A 25,203-nucleotide genomic window follows, 5' to 3' on the forward strand; every position below is an offset into this window, starting at 1 on the left:
ACAGACAAGCAATGGCATGCATGGACAACGGTTAGGGGACAACAATGATCGGGACAACAGATGGTTCCACCACTCACCAAGTTATCACAGTCTAGCAGCCCATCACCCGAGCAGGGGGCAAGTGAAGAAGTGGTTAGAGCGTTAGTATTTCTATTTGTCAAAGTCGAGGTCGAGTTTAGAGACTTCTGCACTTTCAGTTGCAGCTGGAGAGGATCCAGCCACATCAACGATACACGAAATGAAACGAAAGTGGACAAGGAAACGGAATGATAGAGCTCTAATGAACATTAATAGCGATAGCAGTGAGCATTAAGGAAAACTGTCAGGAAGTGAGGTTAATAATTAAACGGTTTTAAAAGAGAGAAAGGACTACACAGGAGGGGACTGGAGACGCTTTCTGGCGCTACCTGCGAGCCGCAAATCACAGCGCCGAGGATGTTCAGCAGGCTCTCGCCCATTTCCGCGTATCGGATTAGCTTCTCCTCCTGAAAGCAATCTGAAAGCAATGCAAAGCATTAGTGTTAGTAATTTAAACAATTAAAGGGCAGTGATGGGAGAAAGCAAAAATGTGGAGTTTGTTTGTTATAGATAAGAGTTCAAGATATATCTTTACTGCAAAAGGCAGGTAAAAGATAACACTTTACAACTTTCCATCATTGTCTTTTGTAATGCCCCTTACCATAAATAAATGGAACGATTTCCACATGAACCGAGTGGGGCTTATAGGAGAGTCGAGTGTAGTCTGCTGAATGGCCCCGCACAAAGCTCCGCCACGTCAAATACGGATCATACATGACCTCCAAAAAAGCCGAGAAGCTGCTAAACAGATGGCTTATAGCGGGCACGGCTTGAGGTAGCTCCATTTGCTGGAACAAAGAAAAACAAGCGATTGGTTATCAGATTTAGCAATGTGTTTAAGAAATCCACTTACCTGCTTGAATACTCTTGAGAGTATGGCGATCAGATTAGGCTTGTACTCGTACTTAATGACGGCCAGAATGTTGTCGAAGTGCCGGCACACGATCACCAGGCAGTCGACGAGGATAGCCACCTGTTCTATGTCTTCCTCCTCTAGTTTTCCTTCCGTTTCGCAGGCATCTCTGGCCACAATGATGAACTTGCCGATGGCGGGCAGCAGTTCATCCGGCAGGCGACCCAAATGGGGACCACTATCCGGCTGAACCTCGTTCCACATGGGGCAGTTCTCTGCCTGGAAGTCCAGCTGCAGTTGGCTCCTCCAAATAGCCACAAAGCGGGCCACAAACTGCCGGAAATGGGTCTCATCGTTCTGTAAGAAAGAGAGCGAGAGAGAGGGAAGGATTTAGCTTGAGCCCTTCATGGATTATATAATCACTACACTACTTGAAAAGCTGATAAACAATTGCTTTTGTTTGCGGTGACTAATGCTTTAAACATTTTGTTGCCGCCCCCGCAACCGGAGCACCTCCCCCTGCTCCACCTCCACCCACAAAAATCCACTTCTTATCACCTCACCTTTGTTGTGTACTGCACCCAAAGGTTGTAAATATCCTTCTTATTGTCCATCGTTGCGATTTCTTAGCGATTTACTCAGCTGAACGGCATTTGTTGATTGCTAGACGAGTGTTTTTCCTCCGCAAATTATTTGTTTACAAAAAAAATGTTGCCGACGGTGCGGTCGGTTGTCCACAGCCCAGGTTTTACCCTATTTCGGGCTTGTTTTTCAAGTTCCTTTGTAGAATCTGTCGTCTATATAGGTTAAGCTGCAGCGTGAATATAGTTGGCTAGCCGTGTTTCGGCTTAAAGAAAACCAACAAGAATTTGTTAGGCAAATTTTAATTTTTCTCGGCACAGTAGAAAACGGCCACAGCTGATTGCTTCCTCTTTCTTGCCTAGGGCTTAGTAGTGTTGGAAAATGTCCGGGGAAACTAAACCAGATGGCGCCAAATGTATAACAAATTCTTATTGGAAGAACGATTTTAAAATCTATTGTCGATTTTAACACCTTTGAAAAACCACTATATAGCCCAAATTCATAGAAAAGAGTTTGTTTATTCATCTTTAAAAAATAAGCAAAAATATTATTTTACAACATATGAATATTTTTGAAAAACTCTCTGAGCATTTTACGTAAAAATATGATACCACGTTTCATTTTAGTTATTTAAAACCCAACCATTGTTAAAAACAAACAAATTTTAGTAAAGGTCTGTAATAGAAAAGTTCAATGGTAAGTTAATCTATGAAATTTCATGAAGCTGAAATCCAAAATAAAACACCAGGTAAATTTAGGCTGCTAAATGCGTATTTATTTCGAGATTTTCATGTATTTGGTTTCAATTCTAGTAGCATTTTGTTATTTGTTTGTCTGTTTTACATGATATTAGCTAATAGTTGCGCTTCTGTTTTGCCATTGCTTGACTCTTGTTAACATTCTCCAACTGTCGTTAAAAACAAACAATTTTCTGTGTAGTTTATTACCGCCTTTCATTGATACATTATGCGCAAAAGTGCTGTTTATTGATGCGGATGCGGATGCTGATGCGGATGCTTCTATATGCCTAGGCAACGAATTTCGAGATTATTCGGCTTCGATTTTAGAAATGTCTTTCGGTTTTTGGTTTTGTTTGTAATATAAAAAGGAAACGTTATTTTATATTTAATTTCAGACCTAAATTATTAAGATTTAATGCAATATTTTATTTGTAAGTTTTTAATTGAATAGCTTGAACCATTTGTAGGACCTATAAATATTCATTATCCGTTAATAATCTTAATAAAATAAATATGTAGAAGAAAAATCTTATGCCTCCGTTTCAGTTAGTTAAAGCTGTGAGTTTTTATCCGCATTAATTTGAAGGATAACAATTGTTATTTAATTTACGTTAATTTAATTTAATTTAATTTTAATTTAATTTACTTCAAATATAGGCATTCGACTTGCTTTCGTTTATCATTACTTTTAAATTAAATACACGATGCGTTCGTTCGCTAAATTTAATTTCTGTTTTTGGTTTCGAGTGTTTCTCACTTGTGTTTTACGGTTTGCAGCACTTGAATGGGCATTACAATATTTAAAAAACCTCAGCGCCCCGATTTATCGATTTGTAAATAAGTGGCGCCCTTTGTTCTGTTTTACTTTTATTTGCTTTATTCGGTTTTTGGTTTTTGGGCATGGGTAGTGTGGAGTTTTTCTGTGTTTTTCGGCCTCGAGACGACGACGATTGTTGCGAATAGAAAAATAATTCAAGTAAATATTTGTATATGCGTGTATAAGTATTATAGTTTCCTCTAGGTATATGAATAGCACTCCATGCTCGAGTTCTTGCGGTCTATGTTTATTGTATTTTGTACCAATCGCCTAAGATGTGGCATTATCCATTATCCGTCTAAGTCCATCCTCCAGATATCAGATACTGTGCAGATATACTAATGCCCGTGTTGCAATTTTGAGTGGGTGTGGCGATCCGGAGTTACTCCGGATTTTTAGCGTGCTTTATGTGGGTGAGTGGGTGTCTGAGTAGCTAGTCCATAAGGTAAATATAATCTATCATAGTTCATTTAGGTGCCGCTAACAGCTCTGAAGGTATTCAGGTTCGGTCGCATTCGCTGCGTTGTTGTCGATTGTTTCGGGTAGAAATACTTGGGGTTATCGCTTTTGGGTTTTTCTTTTTGGATTGGGTCTCTGCTCCGATGATCTCCGCCTGCACCGTGGTCCGTTGTCCGCTCGGCGGCCTACGAATCCAGCAGCGGCTCATTTTCCGAATCGGAATCTAACATTTTCCAGACCATGCGCCTGACGTTTCAGACTGCCGCCGTCGGCCCAGGAGGAGTTGAGATACTCGTCGTCATCGTCTTGCTCAAGTTTCTGCAAGGAAAGTTATTGACCTTATTAGTTTTTGGCTTACAATTTAGATCTAGTAAATGTTTCTAGGAAAAATTAACTTAGGAAAACTTAATTTATTATTATTATTATATATTATTTATTTTAAAACTTTCAGCCTTTTGCCCATAATTATATGCTACAAAATTTTACAAAGGAACTAAATTCTTATTAGAGTAAAGAACGTATACGTAGTCTTCTGTAGATATCATATTGATACGTATATATACGTATACTTCAAAAAAGCCTCTAGATAAACAAAAATATTTCGTATACTTGATATACGTAAACTTGATATGTATACTTGATACGGATAACTACGTATACTTGACACGTATATCAAGTATACGTAATATATGTGATAATCCTTTTAGAAGCCTTTTTTAAGGTTTTACTTCTTGTTAATCAAAAACAATTAATTAAATTACTAAAACTTGTTTAGGATAAGGAAGATAATAGAGTTTTTGCTTTTAAGAAAAATTTAAATTTTCTTGTTTTAATAAATAACTGTTTCAGGAGAAATCTAGAATTGATTATTACTATAATCCATTCTAAGGATGATTTTTTTTTGGTACCCCGAATTTATTGGTTAAATAGGGAGAGCCCTAACAGGAAGGAAATGACCAACACCGAAATCCCAAAGCCTCCTTTATCTTCCGATCTTACCCTTGCACTGAGTTGGACGTGGAGATAACTCCGTTTTCCAGTGAGTCCCTGGACAGCTCGTCGGCCATCTGGACCTTCAGCTGGTGGCCAAACGAGTTCATCTCAGAGTTGGGCGTCATCTGCGAGCCCGCCGGACTCTGCGCGATGTACGGATGACCACCCGGGGTGGTCACGGAGCCGCCCTGCGATATGGAGGCGGTCATTCCAGGACCGCCGTTGGGCAGAACACCTTCCAGACAACTGTCGTTGGTGGTGGAGTCCATGTTGATGATCTGGCTGCCGGCTACATTGTCCGCCAGCACGGCGCCATCACTGTCGTCCACGGCATCGATGTCATCGATATCCATGTCCTCAGCATTTTTGTCCAGCGGCGCCGTCTCCTCGTCCTCGTTGTAGATCTTGAAGTAGGCGTACGTCAGATAAATCACCGAGATGATGAACGAGGGTATGGGAATGGCCATTGAGTACACCAGATTCAGGGTGTTCTGCCAGTAGTCAAGGTCACTAATGACCAAACTGGGATCCACCTTGGAGTAGTAGCAGGGAAACTTCATGCCGATCTTGGTGTACCTCTTCAACCAGATGGTACAATTGAGCATGGGCGGATAGCCACAACCCTTGACGTTCGGAAAGAGCCTCGCCCCCACATAGTAGTACCTGGATCGATTGCCCATGAGGCCCTCATTAAGCTCGGAGATCTCGTCGAAGGGCCTTCGCTCATCCGGAATGAGAGTGCCCGAGGCACTGAGCCCGCGCGTATCCTCTGAATCCTCGATGAGATACCCGTTGGAGCCATCGGCATCCCCGAAATTCAGCTGCTCCAGCCGCCCACCACCCAGGTCGATATCCAGTCCAGTGCCACCGGTGCCCAGATTATCATACTCGTAGTCGCTTCTCAGGGCCCGCTCATAGCGATCCGTTCTCTTCACGGGCGGCAATATGCGCTCCGATTCCTTGAGATTGATGTGATACTCCGTGAAGTTAAACTCATCGGTGTAGTTGTACAGATTCAGGCGGTAGTTCACCCTGATCTGGGTGCACGTGTAGATGTCCTTGGTGCAGCCCTCGCGGCAGGACGCCCACGAGCAGTTCTTGGCCCCATAATAGATCTCCGTGTCGTAGGTTTCGCAAAGAGCTGGGACCTCCTCGAACTGCATGAAGATCGTGGTGAAGGCGGGCTCGATCACGAAGGGCACCAGGAACAGGAAGGCAAACAGGCTGAAAGTTCCCAGCAGGATGAAGAAGGCGGTGGTGTAGAACAGCAGCTTCTCCTTGCCGGTACGCTTGTCCTGCTCGTCTCCCATATTTTAGCTCGATTTTGGTCGGGTTTAGTAGTCTATAGTCTATAATATATATATATATATATATCTTTGATTTTTAGGCGCAGGTCTGGCGGTGGCGGCGGCGGAGCAGAGCGGCGATATTAGTGCTTTAACTTAGCTTACAATTGCGGCGATTATGGCGATTATTAATCGATAACGATAACTACGAGCTAGATTACGATTACGGTGCAAGTTATATCACAGGGAGAGTTCGATTTCTCGTTTCGTTTGCTTTTGCTTTTGCTTCTTTTTCTTGGGTTGCCTGGCTGTCCGGTGTCCCGTTATCTCGCACATCGCTGACTTTTGCAGGGAGGGTCCTGCATTTTTGTGCTCGGCATCACTCGATTAGGCTAAATACTCCATGGAGTCCCACGCATCCTGCATCCTTTTCTCCTCTCCTCCTGGCAGTGGGGGCAATTTCGAACCCTGGCTAATTGCTTTATTCGTCCCAACGGAGATGTTTCGTCAACATCAGCTCGCTGCAGTCCTCTTGCTTTTGCCTGATTTAGCTGCTTCTTGATTATTTTATGACTGCGGCAAAGCAGGATACGTGTGCGTATGTGTGTGTTTGAGTGTGTCGAGTGTCGAGTGTCCTGTCTGTCTGTGTGTTTTTGGCCTGCCAATGGCCAGTTTTGAGGTCTCTCTCTCTGATTTTGACTCACTTTACATTTACATTCTTTAAATGTGTGTAGAAAAAAGAATGCTGGACGGACAGTTTTGTTTTTCTTGTTCACTATTTTGCTTTGCTTGGCTATTTCTTGCTCGCTCTCTCTCTCTCTCGCTTGCTCTTTCTCCCGTTATCCTTGCTATCCTTGCCACGTGCAGTTCACAAAGGCTGTAAGAGAGTGTGAGAGTGAGGGGGTGTGTGTGAGTTTTAAAATACCGTTAGGCCGCGCTTTCCCATTAATGCGTGTATATTTTTAAAGCCCCAGAAAAGGTGACGATGGTTATTTTTATGTAACCTCGAGTGTTACGAAACGGAAACACACGCGGCACGGCACCAATGAGCTCAACTCGTCGTGTTTAAATAATAAAACTCCTTCGATGCATTTGTGGGGGGATGGAGGGGGTTTGAGAGGGGGGAGACATAGCGGAGCCACATGTAATTTTCAATTCATTTGGCACGCTTTCACTCACACAAACACCAGAATACGAACTGGAAACAGGCCGTGCACATGCAAGGACCTCCCCCTCCTCCAAAACACACTCACTCGTACACAGAGCCTTAGAGAAAGGGGGTGAACAAAAGAGAGAGAACCAGCTCCAATCGAAATTATGCGGCAAAGGACCTCTCAAAGGAGTGAGTGAGTGGGCTAGAGTAGAGCCAACTTCTTGTGCCTTGCACGAAACGATTTTTGGGAGGTCCTCTATAAAGATTTCTCTCTCCCCTTTTCGGGATCAATTAAATGTAGTTGAACTACAGTAGATTTTAGGTATTTTGGTTGGGGCCATTCCCCACTCCCCTTTCTATGAAGCTCTTGTGACGTAGAGTTGCGTGCTCCCCTTTTCGACTTGCGCCTGTGTGTGTTTACTCAAGGTTCAGGTTACGCGGTGAACACGATGACAACGGAACGAGGATTACGCATTTTAAATCACAAATCACCAGCACATTTGCTGTTTCTCGGTTTTCGGTTATTCGGTTTACCACTGTTTACCATGGAACAATGGTGACCTGATTGCGCACGGGGTCAAAAGTTGCTAACGCTGAACAATCGCCACATTCACGCTCCACATTTTCTTTCGTGGCATTTTAGTTCGTTTCTTGCGTTTCTTTTTTGGTGGCAACAATAGAGCAGGGCGACAACGACAACGACAACTACGACGACAAAGGCAACGACAACGGCGACGGCGACAACCAAAAAAAGGAGCAAGGCGACAACACGACGGCTGAACTCTTCAGCGAAAGGACTGCCTGCCACTGGCAACGCTGCAGCGAAATTAAGGGCCCAAGTCCAATTGGAGCTTCGGAGCGGAGCTTTCGCCTGCACCGTTGAAAAACTTGTGCTCCCAGGGTTCCCCTTTTGGCCAATAACTTGCCAGATCTAGCTAATTTGACTTGGAATGTGCCAATGAGGGCATTAAAATTGCTCTTCGTCTGGCTTTTACAGGATTTTTAAGCTACGCCTAGCTATTTCTAGTTAATAAAGCAAAAACAGCCACAAACAAATTCCTATAATGCTTTGGTCGGTCGCCACTTAAAGGCAACTAAAAAGGACAAAGGATTATTCATAAAAAAACAAAAATATTACCACGCTTACTATTTTCATGATGCATTTATGCATTATTTAGGACCAACAACTTGGAGACTTGTTTTTGGATTTATATACAAACATTATATATTTACGATTAATATTTGGTAAATATATTTTCTTTGATAACAGTGTTAAATATATTTGTTTTTCATAAAGTTAAATCATCGAAATCGTTAACATATGGGTCTATTTCTATATATAGAACCATTTTATTAAGTATATACACAAATAAGAAAGCTTGATCTACTTATGACTTAAATTTGGAATTACATGGAAAAGATACATTAAAATAATTTGTTCGAAATTTTTTTTATTTTTTATCTATATAAATTAAATTTAAATATTTTTTTCTATAAATCGAATCTATTATTTATTTTTAAATAAACATATTTATTATACCCTTGCAGAGGGTATTATAATTTTTTTAATAAAACGGAGAACAATGACATTAAAAGACGATAGTATAAGGATTTAGCATTTCTAATATACTCTTTTCCACTAGTTTTCTTTTTTAAGCCTTTTTATTCTGGGCAGCACTACTGAAAGCTCTCTCTTGCCCATTCTCCTGCTGGGAGCAACAGCAGTCAGCGATGACGTAAAGCCAGTCGGCGCAGGCGCCCGCCGATCCCCACCAGAATGGGAGAGCTCCACTGGTCGAAAGCTGAGAAGTGTCAGAAGTGGCGTAAACAGCAGGGAAACGTAACGGTAACGAGTTCTCCTGTTTGGAATTTTCTCGGCTCGCCCAGCCACGGGGAAATGGTGGAAAAGTGCAGAAACGCAGCATTTGTGGCACTTGGTTAGCTAAGGATCAAAAAGGAAATCGAATAGAGCGTCGAGACCCGTCGAAGAGTGAGCCATGTGCGGGTTATGAAACGATTTTGATGGCACACTGTGCAACTGTGACTGCGATTGCTGCAAGTGTATTGGTGTCGTTATCCTGCCCCCCACGCCCACCGCCCCCGAAACCCGCGTGTGCGTGTCACAAAAAGCAGGAACGTAAATAAACCTTAACACTCGAGGCTGAAACATCCATAATTTACATGTGAGTACTGCTGCTGGTGCCCGAGAATTTCGATCCGAAATGGTATCCACCTACAGATCCTTCAATGACCCTCAAAATCATTGCCTACATCCAAGCGCATTTCCCATTGATTTAGCGTGCAACTAGAATTCCTCCCTGTGGCCATTGATTATTCCATTTGGCCTGTGATAAAAACAAAAGCGGAGCGTGTCCAATTGGTGGTTTCGATAGAAAATCACTTTGCAACCAACTTTTTGATACCTTTTAGGTCGGCTCAAGGGTTCGCCTACATGTAGTTCTATACAGACCCGAACTTCTCTTAGTCAATATACATGTCAATCCTATACATGTCAATTAATTTTCAACTGGTACTTCAATGAAATACGTCATTCACATCTAAATATATCAATGTCCCATAATAAATTTATAATAGATTATGGTTGGAAGAACGAAAAAAATAGTTTAAAAATACGTAGACATATAAATAGCTGTAAGTAATTATTATTTTTAACAACAACCAAATTTATCTTAATAGGTAAAGACAATGTTTTGAATTACAATGTATTTAAATATCTCCCACGACTTCGAGCATATAAGTCACAGCTTTCACAAAACCTTTGAAAACCTCGATAGTCTTTTTTATTTTCCCTTTACATTAAATAAAATACAGTTTTACATTGAACATTTTTTTAACTCTTGATAAATAGTTAAACACTACGCTAGCATGTAAAACCCATATTTGCTCATATTGGCATGCATTTGTAGCAAATTCGCAAATAATAATAAGCTTCTCAGATAAAAGCGCCACAAAATAAAAATTATCGTTCATAAAAAATTAAAGCAATAAAATTAAACCGCCAAATAAACAGTTGGGCAGTGCTAAAAATAATTAACAGTGTTTGTGCTAGTGTTGAGCAGCGCCCGACAGGTGAGGATTTTGTTGAAACGCGCTAGTGCATTTCCATTGGCACAGCTGATTGATAAAAACATATTTTAATTTGACGCAAAAGGAAAGTTGAGTACGAAGAAAGAGCTGCCATGGAAGTCATCCTGATGATCATGTTCTTCACCTCCTTCTGGGTGGCAGTGGGAAAGTTCGGACCCATCCTGGTGACCAAGGGACCGCACGATGACCTGGTGCGCTGCATCTTCCTGCTGACCGCCGTCGTTTGTTGGCTTTTTTGGCTCTGTTGCTATTTGGCGCAATTGAATCCGCTCCTGGGACCCAAACTTAATGGCCACACCATCAGGATCATCGCCAAGTCCTGGGGAAATCCCATCAAGGATGGATAGGGGAGTCCCGCATGGGAGCATCCCACATAGCAAATCTCCTGCGAGGAGCCACATCTCCGGATCCGCAGCCACATCACTCAGTTCGGATATTACACGGAAACAAAAAAGCTGTGCTAACCTACTTTTATTGAGAAATCTAATATCCAGATACGCCCTACTATTTGAAAACTAACATCATTAACTTATAAATATTGTAAACTCCCACTTTGAACAAGATCACCATATCACACTTTCTTAACAATTTTTTTTGTTTATGACACTCATAATTGTTTTTTGCAAAGTATTAGTCATGTTCTTAATTCCCTAATTATTTTTGTTCAATCTTGTATATTAGATTGATGCAATTTTGCATTTTACAGACTTGCCACATAAGCGATCTTTGTATTTTAAGATCTATCCAAAATAGTTGAACAGTTTATTATAAACCTATTGTTTTCCGTTGTGTAGATAATTTTACTAATCAGTCATTGTATTTGTAATTTAGTTGGCAAATATAGACAAATGTATGCGTTCACTGTACTTTTATTTTTTTATTTGTTTATTGTTAGTAATCAAGTAAGCTGTTTGATTACCAAACAAATTAAATTAGCTTAATTCTTTGTTCTATTATATCGTAAGTTCATATAATCAGAAAAATTAGTGACTGAGCCACAGGTATGCGTCTGCATAATATGGAGTTGAAATTGGTTTCATTGTTACATTGTTAGCATTTTTTTAAAGAACTACAACTACATCTAAAATCATTTTGGTTTAAAGAAATTTTGTATAACAACGCAATAACTTGAACTTTACGAGCAAAGAAAATTGTACAGAAGAAACAAATGATGTTCGGCATGGGACAAATAATGAGTAATATGTATCCATTTGAGATAAGGATTGCATAAATTTCTGTTTTGTTTTTTATAAAAATTGCCTTACACTTCTCTTTGAATGCAAACATTACATATTTTACAGTATACCATACCAATTTATGATGGTTACTCTTGGTAACTTTTACTTTATATATTATTACAAAATCATTGCAACTCTTTAAAAATTCGCAACCTAAATTAGTAGTTCCTTTTGAACATTGTATGTATAGTTGTGGGTATCACATGAGCATATTTGTATGGAAGAACCTGAGGAGTGGTTGACCATAACTGGAGCAAACACAAAGCCCCCGCACATGGCACTCGGTGCACTTGCACTGTTGGCCATGTGGAGGCCGACTTAATCAATGGGAACTCTCGCTGGGAATGGGAAACGATTGGAGCCAGCTTGGCGAGCGTGGGCGGGGTGAAGGGATTGGGGATGCCTGCTCTTTTCAGCAGTGAATGTGTGAATGCGGAATTATTGATTTTGCAATAAAGTGCGCGCGCAGAGCCGAGATTTGTGCCAAAAGCGAGAGCAGAAAATTCACGAGACCCACCACGATATGTGACATGTTGTCGGCGGTCAGTGAGGAGAAATTCCGGAGAGCTGGAAAGCCCAGAGACCCGGAGAAGCACAGAGACCCACACGGAGCCGAGCCGAATGCAGTCGCCAGTGAGGAGCAGAAGCCTTGGGTCACGAGCACCAGCTGCCAGTAACTCGAAGGGAAAAAATAATTACCACAAAATAGCACTGCTCAAGAATTAACAAATAATTGTAGATAAATTACATAAAACCGTATGGTGACCCATTAAATCTATAAAAACGGAAGCCAAAGGAGTGGCTTTGGAGGAAGTGCCTCAACCAGCACGTGATGCAACTGGCCATCTTATGAACCCCAGTGATTAAAGTGAATTTCTGTGGGGTCAGCTAGCCAAAAATCGATAGGTTGGCCTATCCAAAAAACGTGTCCTCCAGCTGGAAACGTGCGCAGCCTGCGAAGTTTTCCTCTGCTGTTGCTGGTGTGAAAGGAAAAGTCAGAGGAAAATCTCAACCTACGCAGGGTTATATAACATACAACACCGCCCACGCAGCGTTTTGCAGCTCGAAATCGATAGACTAAAAAAAACCGACATGACGAGCTTCTAATTGGATTGCACGCGAGGGATTAACCACTGGGCTTTAGGAGAGGCATTAGGACAGGAACCAGTGAATTACAGGGTAGTGAAGCCATAAGAGATGGGGAAGAAGAAGGTGGCCACCGAGGACTTGGTCGTCCCGCCGCAGGACACCCGGATATGCGGCACCATATGCATTTGCCAGATGACTTTGGTGCTGAGCTCCGTGGCCCTCGTTTACCTCACGGTGGCCATATACATGCCATCCACGAGGGCCTTCAAGAGTGGCATCGATCCCACGCCGGTGATGTGCACCACCACGCGGGCGGTGAACAAGGATAACTGCGAGTGGGGCAGCTGCGGCGAGTGGTGCCTGAGCAAGACCTCCGGTGCCTGCATCCAGATCTATGTGAATCTCCGCAGCAATGGCAGCAACTTGATATTCCAGAACTGCACCAATTCGGCCAATAAAACGTGCTATGGGATTGACCAGGATCGGGCGGACAAGGCTCGCTGCATCAACGATGAGTGCAAGAATCTCACGGGCACTTTCAATTGCACCGCTGGCCAGTGCTTGAACATCACGGATGCCTTTGAGTGCGTCTTCCACAACAGCGATGCACCGGTCAAGTGTTCCGGACGACGGGGTAAGATCAACTGCATGGACATCAGTGGGTTGTACTCCTGCAGCAGGGGGACCTGCCGGAAAATAAGGACTCCCTACAACTGCGACAGGAGGTGCGTGGATATACCCACCCGGAACAAGAACGTGGTGGTCCTGAGTGGGGACAAGGTGTACCTATCCCAGTGCCAGAATGCCATTAATGCCGAGACCCTGGAGGAAGTATGGAACGAGTCCAACGATAATGTGGCCATGACCTCGTGCTACTTCATCAAACACACCTCGGATCAGGTGGATGCGGTGGACTGCATCAATGGCTCCACCCTGGAGCACAACATGCTCAGCGACCTGACCAACTTCACATATCTGAGCCACCTGCACGTTTCGGTGGCCACGCCAGTGCCCGAGATAGCACCACCCGATGTGGATCTGACCATCTCCAATGAGTCCAAACTGATGATTAACCTGGAGGGCTGTGTGAACACCCTGATGGACGAGTGCAAGGAGTTTCTGAAGGACTTTGGCCGGGATGGCAGTGATCACAATGCCAGGGCACGCTTCCCGTGCTTCTATTCGCCCGGGAAAAAGGATGTGGTGGTGGCACGTTTCGACCTGGAGGTCACCTATCGCCAGTTTGTGTTCGCTTCGGTGGTGCCATCGGTTCTGTTTGTGGTCTCCTGTTCCATCCTGATCATGTGCCAGACCACCGTCTACGTGGGCGATGATGCCAAGATGCGATTCAAGGGCTGTGTGGATACGGAGACGGTCTTAAATAAGAACAATGTGGGCGCACCCACCAACGGCGACTTGGGCGGGGGCGGCGGCGATGAGGTTATGGCCCTATGAGATCCGTCACGTAAGCTCTATACTACAATCCTCTAATTTGTGGGTTCTTTAATGTATTTTTCTAATGACTTACAGTCTTTGCGGTAGCCCACATGTGAGAGGTCTACCAAGTGTTCTAGGTATCTGAAGTGATCTATTTATGATACCTATAGAGCAGTTTCTATATTTAATCTATTAAAACATCGTTTATGATTAGAAATTAGAGCAGAAGGGATAATAGAAAATGAATAAGTGTCCCACTCCCTTTTTTTATGACAGATACCCCTCGTAACTCCTTTAGAATAGAATACTAAAATTGAATTACTTGAACGGAATCTAGTCAACCTCTGAAATAGTTGATTAATGGACTATTTATGTTAACCACTTTTAGTCTTTATAATACCCCACTAAGTCTATAATCTTAACCACATAACTAAATACATATAACATCTTCCAGGCATTCCTCTGCTCCAGGAAGACAGTCCGACACACCAGACGGGAGTCTTCGCTTTGCAATAATTGGAGTTGGGCACCAGCTGAAAGTCAGAACACAATCGAGCAACTTGAAATTCTTTGTAATCGTTCCATCGAACTTTTGACACTCCAACAACACCCAGAACACACAGAAAGACACTGAGACACGGACCACACCTCAAAAGGCTTGCAAGGACACTCCTGAGTTAACCAGGACAAACATTATCAAGATACAAGGATCAACAGATCTGAAGACAATATTAGTATAATTTTCGACTGTTTAGTTGGGCGATTTTTTGGAACTAGGAACTGCAGAAACTGTAGGATAGCGAGAGGTTTAAAGAAGGCGTGAAAGAGGGTAAATTTTAGATGATTGCTATTATGGAACTTAGTTTAACTAGGAAATAAACGCACACACACACCCACTTGCACAGCACAGATACACACACACAGAGATATACCCACACCCACACACACGACACCAGAATCGGCTGAAGATATAGAAGATATAGAACCAGATTCAGTCACCGGGAAAGAGGGCAGAGAAATTCAAAAATGGCTTAGAGTGAGGGATGCGTGATCAAAAATCTAAAAGAAATCTCGTAACGACAACTAGTCGAAGAAGTCAAAGCAAAAAGGTTAATCCCCAAAGGTTAACAAAAAACATAATAAGCATTAATTTAGATAAACAAAAACTAATCAATATACAAGAGAAAAAAAAATACAAAATACAAAATAAGAGAAACATTTTCCATTTCGGCTAAAAAAATAAGGCAAATGGGCAGGAGATCGTTAGAGGATTAGGCTAAGAAATCTCCAAAAAAAAATAAGGGAGTCCGAGAGAGTAGATCTTAATTGTTGTAGAAAGCGCGAATGTTAGCGGTGTTCATTTTAAAGGCTTTTACCGATCCAACTACAATCTAAGCACCCCACACAACCAAAAAACAACCAATCTCCGCCATGAAGAAGAGCTCCACGCTGACCACGACCACGTCGATGCCGGCGAGTCCGACGCTCTCGGCGCAGACGCTCTCCGCCAGCAAGATCAGCCTGAACAGCAGCCGCTGCGGCTCGGCGGGATCGGGATCGGTATCGGGATGCGGCTCCGCATCCGGCTCGATGCGCTCCTCCTGCCAATCGCCGGTGCGAACGGGGAGCGGATGCGTAGACGCCATCAAGGCCAAGCGCGAGGAGATCGAGATGGACACGCTGCTCGAGAAGGCAAAGTTCTATACCTCCGTGTGCCTTGGTGAGATTGAAAGATCCTTCAGGTTAAACGCCATTGCGACTGAAGGGGATTATAATCCACAGGTACGACTGCCATTTTGTCGGTGTTCACATTCCTCTTCCTGATACCCTTCGTCGTGGACCCCGCCATCTCAACGATCATAGCCGATTATGATCCGGTGCCGGTCACCTGCATCGTCATCGATCACATCTACGCGGAGGGCATCAAGAACTGCAGCTGGAGCTCCTGCCGCGAGGGCTGCACCTCATCACTCACCAAGTGAGTATACAAACAAGAAAGGAAAGCTAACTTCGGGCGGAGCCGAAGTTGATATACCCTTGCAGAATACTCATTATATTATATTCTCCAAAATTATTCATATGATGCATTCTTAATACTTATAAAATATCCCAACTTCCTAACTTTAAGAACACCAAAGTTATGGCATTTCCGATCGTTCAGTTATATGGCAGCTATAGGATATAGTCGGCCGATCCTTATGAAATTTGATAGGTCGGATTGATTGGCCAAAAATAAAAGCCATAGAAAATCCCAACTTCCTAACTTAACAAACACCAAAGTTATGGCATTTCCTATCAATCAGTTATATGGCAGCTATAGGATATAGTCAGCCGATCCTTATGAAATTTGGTATGTCGGATTGATTGGCCAAATATAAAACCCATAGGAAATTCCAGCTTCCTAACTTTACAAACACCAAAGTTATGGCATATCCGATCAATCAGTTATATGGCAGCTATAGGATATAGTCGGCCGATCCTTATGAAATTTGGTAGGTCGGACTAATTGGCCAAATATAAAAGCCATAGAAAATCCCAGCTCCCTAACTTTACAAACACCAAAATTATGGCATTTCCGATCAATCAGTTATATGGCAGCTATAGGATATAGTCGGCCGATCCCGGCCGTTCTGACATATATACTGCGTGCAAAGGAAAGAAGGGTGTGTGCAAAGTTTGAACTCGATAGCTTTAAAACTGAGAGACTAGTTTGCGTAGAAACAGACAGACGGACAGACGGACAGACGGACAGACAGACGGACAGACGGACAGACGGACATGGCTAAATCAACTCAGGAGGTGATCCTGATCAAGAATATATATACTTTATAGGGTCGGAGATGTCTCCTTCACTGCGTTGCACACTTTTGACCAAAATTATAATACCCTCTGCAAGGGTATAAAAAGCACTTAATATAACCACTAGTTAAACCTTGTTAATACCAGGTGCCATCAGTTGTTTGTCAACTATACGCGCATCCCCTTCAGCGACTGGGAGCGCAATCCTCGGGACCTGGACACGGTCAACTGGGATGTGAGCTACACTAAGTTTCTGATTAACTCAGAAGGCTGTGGCTATCCACCCACGACCAATTGCAGTGTGTTTGCCAGGCAATATGGGTGAGTTTGTAAAATCCAAATACCCCTGACCTATTTATATTAACCAACTAATACTCAACAGGTTCTCGCACATTGGGGAGCCCTTTCCCTGCTTCTATAGCAGGGCGTACCCAGAGGTGGTCATCGGTCGGTACTCGTGGGAGAACAACCTGTACCACCTGATCCTGTCGCTGATCATACCGAACGTGCTCTTCGCCATCTCGATCGGGGTGCTCAGCTACTGGTACTGCCCCTGTTGCGAGAAGGCGTGCAACAAATCCTCGCGGGTCTACGCCGAGAAGTTCCCGACCAAGGAAGAGTGAGTGCCATTCTATGTACCACCAACAGCGCTGTCCTGCATCTTGTTCTCATTCATTGCGAAGTTCGGCAAATTTACTCCCCCCAGTATCCGTATCTGTATATTGTAGTAGACACAACACTCACCCAGATCCATGGATCCATAAACTCATTGTGCCTTGTATGAAGATATTATTGTCGAAAACCAAACAAAAGTCGTTTTGTCATGCTGTATTCTCCTATGAGTGTAACTTATCCTTTTGTTAATCGTTAAGATATTGGCGTGATCCATAAGTCGAAAACATGAATGTAACCCTTAGTTCCCTTCGATATTTATTTTTCCCATAAGCTTTTCTATCTCTCTCTTTACTACTCTATATTACTTTCAGGATCGTTAACTGCATGAAATGTAACACGGAAAAGTCGTTGTCTTTGAATGTATTTTGAATATGATGTAATCAATGCGAGAGTGCCTGAACTTTGACCCCCAGAAATGTATTGTGATAGGTTAAGTGCGATGGTATTTGATATATATCCCTGGATCCCTCGATCCAGATAACTTGCACATATATTGTGTGGCACCCAGTTCGCTTTTCCACTGAAAAAAAACACCCACATCCTATGAAACCCAAATCGAATTGTTACTCTGAAGTGTCCTTAGCAATTACTGCCTTCCTTAATACTCTTTAATCGTAGCCTTAGAAAATCCAGCACCGTAAGGATTTTCTCTAACGCACAAGAACAAAAACCAATCCGAAAGGAGTTTTGTATGCTATATACACATGTTCACTCAAACAAAAAAAAAAAACAATCGAAACTCACAAGAAAAGTACTCAAAATATAAAGGTCTCAAACTATGCAGATAAATTACAAGAGGTTTCTTTCAGGTTAAACTTAATTAGAACTCAGCATTTTCTCTTTTTCTCCAAATATTTAATCTATAATTATATAATTACATATCGAATACCTTTCAAATTTAACGATCTTATACTAGAAATGTTTTAGAAAATGTTTTTTTGCATGCTTTTCTTTTTTAAAAATATTTGTTAATTTCGATTCTAGAATGGCATGATCCGTTTATCCCAATCTTAGCATATATATTTATACCGCTTATATCTGACTAGCATTGATTAAGAACTCTGTTCCAATCGCATTCCAATTCTAGCAAACTTCTGTGTCACAGTGACGAAGATGATGATATGGAATACTAGCAAAAATAACATTAGTTAAAGCCCTTAACAAATAGCAAATTCAACTTTGTAGTCTGTACCACAACACATAGCTTACCTAGATATATATACAAACATACAATATAAAAATTCCATTTGCCATCACATCGGACGATATATAATATATATATAAAGCAAGCGGAGCATCGCCGAAAGAATTAACTTTTTCTCAGCCATTTTATTCGAAATTTTGCGCTCAAGAGATTTGTTAACATAAACTTTGCCATCATATTGTTACGCTAGTTATATGGAACTTTGGTTGGCTTAACTGGCTTTATTGGAGGCGGCAGCGATGCTCCACTCTCGACTTCGATTTCCACAGAGATAATACCAATACCAATTAAAGAATCGCTTGTTTTCAACAAAATGTGATAGTAGTCATAAAAATATTAAGTAAATTCGTAAAACTAAAACTAACTAAACGGAAAGCGAAAACCAAAAAAAAAACCAATCAAACAAACCACACAAATTGTATAGAACCGATTCCGCTTCGGGCCGCAAAAAATAACAAGCGGCAGAGATTCAAAGAAACGGGGCGGTACGGACTCCAAAAAAACAAAAACCCAGAATGATAGATTTACCACAAGATACCAGATACAATCCATGGGGATAAGCAGCGGAACCAAATTACTCATTCACCCACACACACACACTCACATTGGGACGACACTCTCAACATTTTTGAAATAGTTTTAACAATCTTATGTAAAAACCAACATCTAAGCCGATTATAACAATATATATATAGATATATACGTATACATATAGCTTAGCAGAACCGATATAACGCACGTTGCTTATGAGAATTTTTTAAATCATACAAACCAAACCGAAGAACAAACCAATTTGAATGCAAAACGATTAAAATTTTTTACTTAACGTGTCTTTATCAATAAACAAATTAAACCAGCTAACGGCCTATTTAATAAACAATTAAAAAAAAATGAAAGAAACCAAAACAAATGTGGAGAAATGCTAAAAAAAGAGCTGTTTTCATTTCTTAAAATTGTGGGAGAGTAGGAAGAAACAAGGGCAGAGCGGTGGAGGTAATCCTCTCCAGGCGCAGGCGTGTTTGCCAGGATCTGGAACCATTTGTTGAGCTGGCTCCATCCCTGTCCCGATTTCCATTTCACTCAAGGGTTTGTTTTGGCCTGGGCCTTCACTTTCGCTTTCACACTTTTCGGCTCGAAAAAGTAAAAGTGCGCAGTGTCCTTTGGCAGCCCTGGCATTCCGCACTCCTTCCGCTCCGGGATTCAGTCAGGACTCAGTTGCTGTCGGGAGCAGACGTGCGAAAATCGGGGAAAACAGCGCCTCGAAAACAATCTGAACTCATTCATCAAACATAAACGTCCCAGTTCCCCACCTTCCATTTCTAATATCCCTCCTCTGCAAGTCCAAGTAATTTTAAAGTTCCAATACAAATAAGCAAAGCTAACTAAAATAGAAAGGCAACCCACCCACAAACAAACAAATAAATAAACCACCCACCCAACCACCACCACCCAAAAGTGAAACCCACCCACCCAGCAAACAAAAAGGAATCACCTTGAAAACGGCGGAGGGTGAAAATAAATTGGAAACCATTGGGCAGGAGGAGCACGGCCGGAAAGTGGGCCACCAAATCAACAAGTCGTAAATTAGCTGTGAATTAGGTTCCCACTCCTGGAATCTCCACCTGGCAGGGGATCCACTCCTCCAGGAAAATGGCGCGGCGCAAGGACAAACCGCGGGTGATTCCCGAGCAGGATTCGCGCATCTGTCGCGCCATCTGCCTGTGCCAGCTGACCATGGTGCTGTCCTGCGTGTCCATCGTCTACCTGAGCGTGGCCATCTACTCGCCCTCTTTGAAGTGGGTATCCTTCCCTCTTTAAGTATATATAGCTCATAATAAAATTGCCTTTTTTAGGGCCTTCAAGTCGGGCTTCGAACTCGATCCGGTCATGTGCCAGACGGTGGACCGCCAGATGCCCAACAACTGCCCCTGGGCCTCCTGCGGCGAGTGGTGCCTGACCAAGACCAGTGGCTTCTGTCCCCAGATCCACTCCATAGTGCGGCGCAATGGCACGGACATTCAGCTGAACAACTGCACGCGGGTGACGAACACATCCTGCGCCATGGTGAGTTATTGGGGTCATAATAAACCTCTAATGTAGTAAAAGTGGCTTTCGTATACGACATATTTAGCTTGAGGAAATACCATTATTTATAGACACTACGGAACATTTACTCAGGGAATAGTCAAGTTTAAACTTCTGTTGAAGGTCATTAAAGTTCGTTATTTTCCACGGCACTTTACTGATTAAAAATCGGGTAGAAGCTTATTTTGGTTAAAGGTTTCATTCTTTGAAAGAAATAAGCTAGTAGTTTTCTAAAACTAATAAAAGAATAAGTACTGACCAACTATTGAAAGTTAGATACAAAAAAGTCTGATATTTAATATGGTAGTTTAAATAAAACAAATGAGTATTATACTATTATTTTCAATCCATTGGAATTCTCAGCAAAAAATTGTATTTTTTTTTTAAACCTCGTCATCAAAAGGCCAAAATCCGGAAAAAATTATCGCTATTTTTCGGGTTTTAGATCAAAACTGATGGAAACAATGGTCAGATCTTGGAATGTCATACCTCGATGAATTCGTTACAAAATTTCCTATCCATTGGTATTCTCAGCTAAAAAATTTTATTTTGGGCCGATTTTCTTTAAAAAAGACGATGTTACCCCTTATAAAAAATGTGAAAATCGCTCAAAAAATAAAATTTACCAAATTCACCTGGAATTGATTGTATAGGTTCTTAGCTGCACAAAACAGTCATTATTTTGGCTGTGGGGTTATTTTGGCAAAGTTACAACAAAAAACCTTTAAAAATGTGTGTTTAAATATACATATGTTTTTGATGGCCAAAATCCGGAAAAAATCTGCTTTATTTTTCGGTTTTTTGATCAAAACTGATGGAAATAATGGTCATATATTGGAATGTCATACCTCGTTGAAGTCGTTACAAAATTTCCAATCCATTGGTATTCTCAGCTAAAAAATTTTATTTTGGTCCAAATTTCGCAAAAAAAGATGATGTTACCCCTTATAAAAAATGCGAAAATCGCTCAAAAAATAAAATTTAATAAATCCACCTGAAATTGATTGTATAGATTCTTAGCTGCACAAAACAGTCATTATTTTGGCTGTACGTCTTATTTTGACAAAGTTACAACAAAAAACCCTTAAAAATGTGTGTGTAAATATATGTTTTTGATGGCCAGAATTCGGAAAAAATCAGCTCTATTTTTTTGTTTTTTGATCAAAACTGATGGAAATAATGGTCAAATATTGGAATGTCATACCTCGTTGAATTCGTTACAAAATTTCCTATCCATTGGTATTCTCAGCAAAAATATTTTTTTTGAGCCGATTATCGGAAAAAATCAAGTGTTACCCCTTATGAAAAATGCGATAATCGCTCAAAAAATAAATTTTACCAAATCCACTTGGAATTGATTCTATAGGTTCTTAGCTGCACAAAACAGTCATTACTTTGGCTGTGCATTTTTTTTTTGGCAAAGCTATAACAAAAACCCTTTAAAAAATGTGTTTTAAAATATTATAATGTAAAGAAAACAATTCTTCAAAGAGCGTTGGTATTATGGCTTCTGTTAGGCTCGAAATAGGAGCTATAAGCCACAATATCAGCTTTAAGTCGCCAATAATTAACCTGTAGTTAAGAATGAAAGAAAGCTGAAGGTGTACATCTCTAGATACCATACATGCCTAACTACTAAAAAATTTTAAAAAGGCGAGATGCTTAATCCCACTATGGGACTACCTTAAGCTAAACGCCCAACCAATGACCACCCACAGTTAAAGACGTCATCGTCTTAGATATTACACTAAAGTAGGAGTAAGACCGTGACTCATTCTTAGCCCACTTGAGGTTGTGGCTACTAATGGATAGGCGATGAGGCATGCCAAGAATTTGGCCCTCAGTCTTTATGGGCACTTGGCGCCACGAGAGTTTAACGATCATTGAATGGCCATTATCCTTCGTCATCCCCTTGCAGATTGACCTGAGTCGCCTGAACAAGTTCAATTGCAACAACGGCACCGCCTGCAATAACATCAGAGGAGTCTTCAACTGCTCCAATGGTAAGTTTAATATTTCTGAGTGTCCATAAAGTTTCATTAACTGATTGCCATAATCACAGGACACTGCAAGAATATGTCCGAGTTCTTCCTGTGCCATCACAAGGCCGATGGCCATATTATCAACTCGCAGAAGGATAACACTAAGTTGAATGGATTTTTCGAGTGTCACGGAGTGCACTGCACCAAGATTAAGAAGCCCTTCAGCTGCGATCGCTATTGCTCGAAGATAACGACTGCAAATGTTAACACTCTCATTATGCATGTAAGTGAAAATTATAAGAAAATTTAATTGGAAAGCCTCTTAATCCTTTTTAACTGTATCCCTTAAAGGAAGACAATCTCATCACAGCCGATTGCGAGACCGCAGTGGCTTTCAACCAGGCCCGAGGATCCGAGCATGGCGTCCGCATCGAACCCTTTGAATTCTGGAAAGAGGACGATGGCAACCTGTTGACCAACTGCGCTACGGTCACCCGAGAATCAGACAATCGCATCACGTGAGTATAGACCGCATGGAAACAATCAAGATATAGCTAACTACCGGGAATCCTGAACAGTGCCACGGATTGTCTGAATGGAACCCTTTTGGAACACGACACTTTGCCCGCTCCCTTCATGAACTTCACCCAGTTTTGGACAATCTATGAGAACAGCACCAGATCAGTGGATCCCGAGCAGAGGTACTTGCCCAACCAGGCCAACCTGACCATTTTCAGCTGGAAGAAACTGTTCATCAACCTGGAGGGTTGCGTTAACACACTGAAAGGGGAATGCAAAGACTTTGTGGCTCGCTATGGCAACGATGGCGACAACAACACCGCCCAGTCACGCTACCAATGTTATTATAACAAGGTTTGTGTAAAGGCTCTACCCCATTTGAATTCCACACATCTGGTATCAGTTTACTTAAGGTTTCCATTTCCTCTTGCAGGATTCGAATGTGGAGTTTGTGGTGGTACGCTATGACTTGGATAAGGTTTACAGGGAGCTCCTGGTATCGCTGATAGTGCCCATTGTGCTGTTTGTGGTGTCCTCTATTTCTCTTTGTATCATTACCAAGTCCGTCAAGGTGGGTAGTTTTATTCCTATTTAAGGGGTTTTTCTGAATGATCCAATGATCTATTTTATCTTTAATTTAAAACTCAAAATTTTATAAAAACCCATTTAAAAACATCTTACTTATACCCATTTCAGGTGGGCGACGATGCCAAGATGCGTTGTGTTTGTGCCGGTGACGAGTCGGATAACGATGAGGTATTTGGCACGGGAATGGTAAACAAGCAGCAGGATCAGATGTACGATACGGACGACGATGTGGTTGATCTGGAACACCAGGCCGTAGGTGGTCAAGAGCTGTCGGATCATGGACTTCCGCTGGACAGTCACGGGATGATCGGCAGCACAAAGTCGCTGATACCACTCAGTCCCACCGGAGATTCGGGAGCCAGTGAGCAGAATTTCGACCAGGATCAGGAGAAGGCTACCACGTGCGATGTGCCGGAGAAACCACTAGTCATACTTTAAGCGGATTACCCTCAACTTGCAAGGCAAGTTTCGCATTGAAAAAAAAGGATTCCAAAGAGGATTACTCCTGGAAGACCATATAAAACAGCACCAAACTTTATGGACCTGTGCATTGTACAAGGGGAACTGAATTTAAATTCTACTCAGCGCATTTATACAACGTTTACACCAACTAACAGAGGAACAGTTCTTTACTTTTCTTGGTTAAATAAGAATAATCACACATATATATACTGGTTAGGTATGAACAACGAGAAGATGGCCGAGCTTTATTTACCCGATCCCCATTCTAATAGTTCCAGCAGATGCGCCTTAGACAAAGTTGCATTTATATAGAGCATAGAGCATAAACCAACTGACATCTGCTGAACGAAAAAAACACCAGGACAGGCCAAAGAAGCAGCCTCCTCTAGAAAAAAGGACATAGGCATCCGAATCGCCTTAACTCTCGACTTTGTAGCTATGCAATATTCAACGTTTTCTTAAACTAGTTTAACCAATGGAGCAGCAGTATCTACTTATATCTGATATACTTATACTCGTATTATAGCAAATAAAACACCATTTGGAATTCTCTCTACAAAAAGCGGGTCTTACCTTGAGTTCCTCCTGGCGGCGAAAGGCTTCGGCCATCATCTGTTGACGCATGGGATCGGAGATCACAGCTTCACGTGCCGGTGGTCCGTCACCAAGTTGATTAAGCTTAACCACTACCTAAGATGGATTGGGTTATAAAAGAAGAAGTTACTATATCCCAAGGACACCCACCTTGGTCTTGTCATTATGGCCCAAGTAGTCGCTCATGAGCTTTCCCATCAGCATCTGGCGTCCTGCAAACCAGAACTGAGCCTTGGAGGGCTCTATTACCTCCTTGGAGGCCTGGGTGCCACTCAGATCCTCGGTGTTGGTGAACTCCATACGAATTGTATCGTGGGGCGGCAATTGCATGGGATATACAATGGTCACGGCTCCTCGAAGAAGGTTCATGGCCTCCTCAACGACTTTTAGGGTTAAGGTCTGTGAGGACTTGGCTAGACGCTAAAAGGGATTTAGAATGTAAATTAATATCAACAAAACTAT

At 42.0% G+C, this 25,203-nt stretch overlaps 7 protein-coding genes across 14 annotated transcripts in view; 4 read left to right on the forward strand and 3 right to left on the reverse strand.

The window, feature by feature from the left end:
- The window catches only part of LOC108048392 (neurobeachin-like protein 1), a 33,113-nt gene extending 31,260 nt beyond the window's left edge, over positions 1–1,853 (reverse strand). The window contains exons 1-5 of one of the 2 annotated variants that reach the window (XM_044458018.1): positions 1,495–1,853; positions 932–1,288; positions 680–866; positions 408–496; positions 78–203 (exon numbers count right to left, since the gene is read on the reverse strand). In XM_044458018.1, the coding sequence (XP_044313953.1) occupies positions 78–203; positions 408–496; positions 680–866; positions 932–1,288; positions 1,495–1,545 (810 nt within the window). In that variant the 5' untranslated portion in view covers positions 1,546–1,853. The remainder of the gene's footprint in view (positions 1–77; positions 204–407; positions 497–679; positions 867–931; positions 1,289–1,494) is intronic. The other variant, XM_044458019.1, reaches the window with a different exon arrangement.
- Positions 1,854–2,262: 409 nt separating this feature from the next.
- On the reverse strand, positions 2,263–7,758 carry LOC108053566 (protein tipE). 5 transcript variants are annotated; one of them, XM_017136263.2, is made up of 3 exons: positions 7,506–7,758; positions 4,529–6,685; positions 2,263–3,847 (listed from the first exon to the last, which is right to left on the reverse strand). In XM_017136263.2, the coding sequence occupies exons 2-3, from the start codon at positions 5,830–5,832 to the stop codon at positions 3,784–3,786; spliced, it is 1,368 nt and encodes a 455-aa protein (XP_016991752.1). In that variant the 5' UTR covers positions 5,833–6,685; positions 7,506–7,758; the 3' UTR covers positions 2,263–3,783. The 5 variants fall into 5 exon arrangements, with proteins under 5 accessions (XP_016991752.1, XP_016991753.1, XP_016991751.1 ...); XM_017136264.2 differs by having other exon boundaries at positions 7,496–7,758; XM_017136262.2 differs by having other exon boundaries at positions 7,433–7,758.
- Positions 7,759–10,083: 2,325 nt separating this feature from the next.
- On the forward strand, positions 10,084–10,935 carry LOC108053569 (V-type proton ATPase subunit e). The gene has a single exon (XM_017136268.1). It carries the CDS (start codon positions 10,162–10,164, stop codon positions 10,414–10,416), a length of 255 nt encoding a protein of 84 aa, XP_016991757.1. The 5' UTR covers positions 10,084–10,161; the 3' UTR covers positions 10,417–10,935.
- Positions 10,936–11,907: 972 nt separating this feature from the next.
- Positions 11,908–14,393, forward strand: LOC108053567. Of its 2 annotated transcripts, XR_001769705.2 has the most exons (3): positions 11,908–13,861; positions 13,927–13,970; positions 14,288–14,317. XR_001769705.2 is itself a non-coding variant. In XM_017136265.2 (2 exons), exon 1 carries the CDS (start codon positions 12,505–12,507, stop codon positions 13,849–13,851), a length of 1,347 nt encoding a protein of 448 aa, XP_016991754.1. In that variant the 5' UTR covers positions 11,908–12,504; the 3' UTR covers positions 13,852–13,861; positions 14,288–14,393. The 2 variants fall into 2 exon arrangements, 1 of the variants encoding a protein (XP_016991754.1); XM_017136265.2 differs by lacking the exon at positions 13,927–13,970 and having other exon boundaries at positions 14,288–14,393.
- An 871-nt stretch (positions 14,394–15,264) lies between these two features.
- Positions 15,265–19,367, forward strand: LOC108053568 (protein tipE). 2 transcript variants are annotated; one of them, XM_017136266.2, is made up of 5 exons: positions 15,265–15,553; positions 15,616–15,811; positions 16,780–16,953; positions 17,015–17,251; positions 17,619–19,367. In XM_017136266.2, the coding sequence occupies exons 1-5, from the start codon at positions 15,265–15,267 to the stop codon at positions 17,674–17,676; spliced, it is 954 nt and encodes a 317-aa protein (XP_016991755.1). In that variant the 3' UTR covers positions 17,677–19,367. The 2 variants fall into 2 exon arrangements, with proteins under 2 accessions (XP_016991755.1, XP_016991756.1); XM_017136267.2 differs by having other exon boundaries at positions 18,395–19,367.
- Positions 19,368–19,614: 247 nt separating this feature from the next.
- LOC108053565 lies at positions 19,615–24,702 on the forward strand. Its single transcript, XM_017136258.2, has 8 exons — positions 19,615–20,307; positions 20,365–20,575; positions 22,515–22,599; positions 22,659–22,861; positions 22,930–23,096; positions 23,157–23,451; positions 23,531–23,668; positions 23,794–24,702. Exons 1-8 carry the CDS (start codon positions 20,162–20,164, stop codon positions 24,121–24,123), a joined length of 1,575 nt encoding a protein of 524 aa, XP_016991747.1. The 5' UTR covers positions 19,615–20,161; the 3' UTR covers positions 24,124–24,702.
- On the reverse strand, positions 24,393–25,110 carry LOC108053561 (cilia- and flagella-associated protein 298). Its single transcript, XM_044457755.1, has 3 exons — positions 24,892–25,110; positions 24,721–24,837; positions 24,393–24,434 (listed from the first exon to the last, which is right to left on the reverse strand). The coding sequence occupies exons 1-3, from the start codon at positions 25,108–25,110 to the stop codon at positions 24,393–24,395; spliced, it is 378 nt and encodes a 125-aa protein (XP_044313690.1).
- Between the last annotated feature and the right edge of the window lie 93 nt (positions 25,111–25,203).

The sequence above is a fragment of the Drosophila rhopaloa genome, unplaced genomic scaffold (genome assembly GCF_018152115.1).
Source record: "Drosophila rhopaloa isolate 14029-0021.01 unplaced genomic scaffold, ASM1815211v1 contig_163, whole genome shotgun sequence".
In the NCBI taxonomy this organism is placed as follows: Eukaryota; Metazoa; Arthropoda; class Insecta; order Diptera; family Drosophilidae; genus Drosophila; species Drosophila rhopaloa.

Excerpts from the sequence above, each read along its gene's own strand:
- LOC108053569 (XM_017136268.1), top strand. The coding sequence starts at position 10,162 with ATGGAAGTCATCCTGATGATCATGTTCTTCACCTCCTTCTGGGTGGCA.
- LOC108053561 (XM_044457755.1), bottom strand. The coding sequence starts at position 25,110 with ATGAACCTTCTTCGAGGAGCCGTGACCATTGTATATCCCATGCAATTG. Across the intron at positions 24,838-24,891 it reads GCCATAATGACAAGACCAAG|GTAGTGGTTAAGCTTAATCA; the intron begins GTGGGTGTCCTT and ends AATCCATCTTAG. Across the intron at positions 24,435-24,720 it reads GCCGCCAGGAGGAACTCAAG|GCGCATCTGCTGGAACTATT; the intron begins GTAAGACCCGCT and ends ACTTTGTCTAAG.
- LOC108053566 (XM_017136263.2), bottom strand. The coding sequence starts at position 5,832 with ATGGGAGACGAGCAGGACAAGCGTACCGGCAAGGAGAAGCTGCTGTTC. Across the intron at positions 3,848-4,528 it reads ACGTCCAACTCAGTGCAAGG|AAACTTGAGCAAGACGATGA; the intron begins GTAAGATCGGAA and ends CTTTCCTTGCAG.
- LOC108053568 (XM_017136266.2), top strand. The coding sequence starts at position 15,265 with ATGAAGAAGAGCTCCACGCTGACCACGACCACGTCGATGCCGGCGAGT. Across the intron at positions 16,954-17,014 it reads GTGTTTGCCAGGCAATATGG|GTTCTCGCACATTGGGGAGC; the intron begins GTGAGTTTGTAA and ends AATACTCAACAG. Across the intron at positions 17,252-17,618 it reads AAGTTCCCGACCAAGGAAGA|GATCGTTAACTGCATGAAAT; the intron begins GTGAGTGCCATT and ends TATTACTTTCAG.
- LOC108053567 (XM_017136265.2), top strand. The coding sequence starts at position 12,505 with ATGGGGAAGAAGAAGGTGGCCACCGAGGACTTGGTCGTCCCGCCGCAG.
- LOC108053565 (XM_017136258.2), top strand. The coding sequence starts at position 20,162 with ATGGCGCGGCGCAAGGACAAACCGCGGGTGATTCCCGAGCAGGATTCG. Across the intron at positions 20,576-22,514 it reads CGAACACATCCTGCGCCATG|ATTGACCTGAGTCGCCTGAA; the intron begins GTGAGTTATTGG and ends ATCCCCTTGCAG. Across the intron at positions 23,669-23,793 it reads TCATTACCAAGTCCGTCAAG|GTGGGCGACGATGCCAAGAT; the intron begins GTGGGTAGTTTT and ends TACCCATTTCAG.